The sequence below is a fragment of the Cupressus sempervirens genome, chromosome 1, assembly GCF_028749045.1.
Source record: "Cupressus sempervirens isolate cs-2001-9-10 chromosome 1, ASM2874904v1, whole genome shotgun sequence".
NCBI classification, from domain to species: Eukaryota; Viridiplantae; Streptophyta; class Pinopsida; order Cupressales; family Cupressaceae; genus Cupressus; species Cupressus sempervirens.
Window position 1 is genome coordinate 672911357 of NC_143118.1, and position 5592 is coordinate 672916948.

A 5592-nucleotide genomic window follows, 5' to 3' on the forward strand; every position below is an offset into this window, starting at 1 on the left:
TTTCCCCTTAGGCTACGTTCAGACACATTCTACCTTCTCAACGCTAGAATGTTCCTATGGTTACTCCTTGAATACAAAGCTTTAACAAGTGATAAGCTAAAGAAGTTTGACATCCAAGGACCTAGTAGATGTACCTTATGTGAATCTAATGAGGAAGAAGATGACAACCTTTTTCTTCATTGTTCATTCAAGAAAAATTTGGTTATGGTCATGCTCATAACTAGGAGTAAGGTTGGTATTTCCAAGGTGAATCAGTAGTATGCTAACCTCTTGGCCCTTGCTAAAACTCGCTAATATTTTTAATATTTTGTGGGTTCTAAAATCATACATAGTTCTTTGGTAGCTAAGGAAGGAGATGAATAGATGGATTTTCTAGGACAAACAAATGATGGTAGAACAACTTATTCTTAAAATAGAATCCTTGATCATAGAATTAACAAAAGATAGATTACATAGGATAGAAACTAAATAAGCTAAAATATCATATTGTGATTAAAAAATGAGAGGAAAATGGGTGAACTTAAAAATCCCTCCTTTCATAGGACTAGGAAATGCCCATAGTAAAATCCAAAGAACACAAGTTCTTTTTTAAGCTTAACTTTGATGGAGCTTCTCTATGAAAGCCCACTCATGCAAACATTGTATGTCTCATTCATAATGATCAAGGTAAGGAGATAGCTAATATCTCTGAATATATAGGTAAAGAAACTAGTAATTGGGAAAATATATCTTCTCTAGAGGAATGTCTTAGACTATAAATCTCCGAAGATTAGAAATCTAGAATTAAAAGGCAATGCCACATCTTTACACTAAGTATTATGATTTATGTCATCTTTTCTAAATATTAGGGAAGTAAGGAAAATGATAATGAAAGGTGGGGTCATTTTGCTCCATTAATGAAATCTATCATTTCAACAAAAGCTAAAGGTACTTGTCATCATTTTAGAGTTGGGTAAATTAACTACTTTTTTTTCTTTCTATATGCAAATTTCTTCTCAAATTTCTTTCAATACTCTCATCTCATGTTCTCATCTTAAAGAGGCCCTCCTAAATACCCATTTTTTAGTAGTCCTAGAAATTTTCAAGATTTTAGGAAAATATTTCATCCTAAGTATAGATAGATATTAGGTGCTAAGTAGTATTAGGACAATGTTTAAAGTCATGGCTAGTATGATGGATGGAAATAGGGGCAACCTAAATATGTTGATTAGACATTTTTTCAAGCCTTAATTTTTGGGTAATTTGGAAATGGTCCAATCAAATTTAAGGGATGACCTCTTGATTTTTTGACCATGTCTTTATGACCTTCCCTTGCATGGTAGACAAGTCGGACCTCTCTATCTTGCTCTATCTTCTTGCAAACCAACAAAGGTTATGGAATGGTTTCCTATAATATAGAGAAATGTTAATTTTTTTCTCTATTTCGTACATGTTAAAAGAGTAGCTTCTAATAGGTGGTTCAAAGAGTGTGTGGCAATCTATAGGCTGGGGGCTTGGGAAAATGAGAATGATGGTTGTATGGAATGGATAGAATTCCTATTTGAAAATGAAGATGATTCTTTTTTAGTTCATAGATGCATCATTCCCAAATCAGATGCAGGTGGACTGAGTCTCATGATTGTGTTGTTTTTATCTTGTACTTGGGATAAATCTTAGAGTTTTAGCATTAATATAAAATGTTTTTTTCTCAAAGAATACTTCATAGAAGTTTATAAGATGTTTGATCTACTTTTGCCTCTAAATTTTGATTCATCTTTTAGTTTTTTGGTCTTTGGTTTTTCTTTGCTCAACTAACTATTGGTACCTAATATTATCTAATACAAGTAAAGTATGTTGCAGTATCATGTTTGTTTTCTTTTTCTCCATGATATAGTTGCAAGCCATCAAATTTAATGAGGAAATCATTGGCATTATTGACTACACATGTCCATAGAATTATCATTAAAGGAAGATAAAATGTCAATATTATATTAACGACATATCAATAATTTTTGTAACTAAGGCAGTATTTCTTCAATTATTTTAAAGGAAAAACCGATGGACTATCACCCAACTTTCTCTTCTCAGTGCCTCTTGATTTGGGTTATATGTCCTTATTTCTATTAATATATGGCTTCAGCCTCTTACTTATCAAATAAAAAAACTTTAGATATACACCTATATAATTAGGTAGAGGCATTCCCTAAATATTTATATAATAAATTAGATCCTAAGTGAAACTGGGCATTATCCACTGAAAGAAAAATAAGGGAGACCACTCTAGCACAGATAATGCATTATTTGGGAAAGATGCATATGTTGATAGCCCTAAAAGATTTTGTAAATAAATTTGCACCTAAAGAGAGAGCCTACAATTTTTTTGAGAATAAGGCTCATGAAGTTGAGAAAGAGAGCATTCTTAAATGGAAGGAAGCATTTGGATTGCTTGTTCCATCGGTTGATAAAGAAGAAGAGGAAGAAGGTGGAGATGGAGAACAGATAGAAGGTCAGGATGATGATGAAGAAGTTGCCAATCTATCAGAGGAAATAAGGAAATTGGTAGAAGGGTGTAAACAACAAGATTTTTTCATAGTTGAGGACATTCCCCATTCATCACCACCAAATCAGAACCATTAACTTAGCCAAATTTGAAAAATGTTACAATAGATGCCTCAGATACCTCTCTACCATGCACCAATCAAGTGTTGCTACAAATATAGGATAATCATAGGATTTAAAGTGCAAAGATTGATGATTTATGGGTATGTGCAATGTCATGGTCAACCAAACAATGTGCTTAAGTCGCAATGAAAAATCCACTTGACATGCAATTTTAAACTTATATGAACTTTCAATCAAAAAGTTGTGACAAAAGAATTTCAGTAAATTAATGATTGAAATTCCAAAACTAATTATATTCTTCCTCCAATTTTACTATATGAATTAACTGTTTGAATAGCATTATATAGTTAAACCCATCTCTAATATTTTCTACTGAGAGCATATCCCTGCTTGATGCCATAAAATCCAGCAGTCTTCAAGAGATTCCTTATTGTTACATTAGATACAATGATACAATGAATGCGAGGAAGATACTTTTGGAAGACACTGTTGTAAATATAAGTTCCATAAAATATATTTCCTAAGACATTCTTCCTACAAAACGATAGAGGGAATCTTCTTTGAATGGAAATCATTCATCGGGATAGTCTAAAACAGGAAACGTGATCAATATATTCCACGGAAATCCATTGTATTTCCCCTTAAAAGACTAATAATTGCACGGAAATCTACAAGATTTTCAATAAATGTAGAATCCAAGTTTACAACAGAGGTTTAAGCTTACAATGGTTTAAACTTACAACAGAGGTTTAGATATGGATTTGCCATGAGATGAATCTTCGTATCTGTACATAAATCGGTTAAGCAAGCGAACCAAATAGTAGGTGAGCGTGAGAAATGAGACACATCCTGTGAAGAGAAATAAACCCCAAAAGTTGTTGATGTTCAGTCTGCTTGATTGCACTCCTCTGGACTCCCCGCTCCATTTGCTTATGTTTGTTTTCAACCACTTATTCCTAATATCCTCCATCTCTTTGCTTGCTGAAAGACTCAATATAGCCTTGGAAATGTCTGAAACTAGCAGAGACCCTTTAGGAAACACCTGTGTTTCGGAGATTAAACATATAAGATTAATACTGATTTACTTATTAAAGTAATGATGAACTTGGAAATTTCTTAACTATCAAATGACCATTGAAATCATAGAGGTAGAATCGGGAAGGGAGATATTTACGAATGCGAAGCCTCCAGTTCTGTAAGTAGGACCGACTTGGGAATAGGCATTGCACCCAGTCACAAGAAATAAGTTTTGTGCAATATTTTGCTCCTCAACGCTAAAAAGCAAGTTTGAAAACACAGAAGAAACAGCATATGATACAAGAGCACCTGGCCAGATCATCTCACGGCCTTGACAAGTAGTTCCTGATCTGCCGTGCCCTTTCATGGTCAAGCCGTTGCAGTTGCAACTCGCCTCCTCCTACGCGTCTTTTAGGTTCACCGAATCTCGCAAAAATAAGCAGGAAAAGTACGGAGGTGAGTCAATCAAGTCCAATCAATCCATTGTATTATCCCGTGGGGTAGTTGTGGAGGGAGAACTTTGACCACTGACCCACGGATCCTGTACCGAAACCAGCGAAGCCATGTCCGTACTGTTCAATCGAGTAAGGAGCTTTTCAGCTGTGCTATTACCGATTGTTGAATCGCAACCTGATGGCTTGGAGCTCGTCTGCGACTTCAAGCATGCAGGGGCGTGCGTCTCTGTCGAATGCCAGGCAACGGAAAGCCAGCTCGGCCAGCATGTGAGCGAAGCTGAGGAAGAACGTGTCCTTTTCCTTTTCGGCGTCGAGAAGAAGAAATGGGTCGATGATGTGGTGGAGGCATCCGCTGCCGATCTTGATCTACTGAAGTGGGAGAGTCATTAAAGAGTGGATAGAAAAGAAATGCAAAATCTAAAGGAAAACCTACTTGCCATCATTGTGGTAAACTTGGACATACAACCAACATTTGAAGAAGCGAAAAATGGTATGCAAATTCTTAAACCTATGTTTACTAGTAAGTGTTTTAACTTTAAGAAATAAGGACACCAAGAACATGAATGACGGTCAAAGACGAGTAATGAACCTACTATACCTAGATTTGAAGGAAATTGTTACAATGGTAAAAAATGTGGACATGGAGCTCATGAACGGAGATCCAAAACAAAATCCAAATGGACATCTAAAGGACAAACATATGCACCTAATCAAGGTAACTCTTACAATTGGGATTACAATACATGTTCTAATTTTCATTATTGTGGAAACTATGGTCACATTCTAGTGAATTGCATTTAGACACATTTTGCGAAAATTACAAGAAATGGTTGAATGGAAACATATTTTGTTTTAGTTGTCTTAAGGTTGGATATGTTAGTAAAAACTGTAGGACCCAAGCACTAGCACAAAATAATGAAAACAACAAAGGAAAAAGGAAAAGTTAAGATGAGTAAATCATGGAAAGAGATAGTAGAATCTAGAGGTAGTGGATCAAACAAAGTTGAGATCACCGAATCCAATGGATCAAGTGATCACACTACATCCAACTAGGTGAAGAAGGTATGTAAGGGATTGTATACCTAAATGATACATTATACATCAATTCCTACCAAGAAAAGTGAGTAAAAGTACATTTCAACATGAATAAGTTTGCATTAGGAAAATTTTGATAGAAGAATTGGGGAAAGAAATGAATTACATTATAAGGTGTCAAGAATCAGAAATACAATCTATATTGATAGAACATTTCAATATAGACTGAGAGCTTATATCAACCGAGCTGATATATTGGTAGAACAATTTGGTAGTAACTAAGCAAAGTGATAGTGACCAAGTGTTTGAATGAAAAGAAGTGTGAACAAAACTTGTAAAGGTTGAGATAGTTTTAATGCATCTACCTAAGTACAAACATATTTATTGCAAACCTAAATGACAAGATTGAAGGTATATAAGAAATTTTCATATTCATTTTCATTTTACTAAGTGGTTTTCAATGCACAAGTGATTCAATGATGAT

At 34.7% G+C, this 5592-nt stretch overlaps 1 protein-coding gene across 1 annotated transcript; it reads right to left on the reverse strand.

The window, feature by feature from the left end:
- Nucleotides 1-3337: 3337 nt before the first annotated feature.
- On the reverse strand, nucleotides 3338-4176 carry LOC149579667 (glutamate receptor 2.7-like). Its single transcript, XM_089802385.1, has 2 exons — nucleotides 3776-4176; nucleotides 3338-3643 (listed from the first exon to the last, which is right to left on the reverse strand). The coding sequence occupies exons 1-2, from the start codon at nucleotides 3983-3985 to the stop codon at nucleotides 3338-3340; spliced, it is 516 nt and encodes a 171-aa protein (XP_089658511.1). The 5' UTR covers nucleotides 3986-4176.
- Between the last annotated feature and the right edge of the window lie 1416 nt (nucleotides 4177-5592).

Excerpts from the sequence above, each read along its gene's own strand:
- LOC149579667 (XM_089802385.1), bottom strand. The coding sequence starts at position 3,985 with ATGAAAGGGCACGGCAGATCAGGAACTACTTGTCAAGGCCGTGAGATG. Across the intron at positions 3,644-3,775 it reads GAACTGGAGGCTTCGCATTC|GTGTTTCCTAAAGGGTCTCT; the intron begins GTAAATATCTCC and ends TCCGAAACACAG.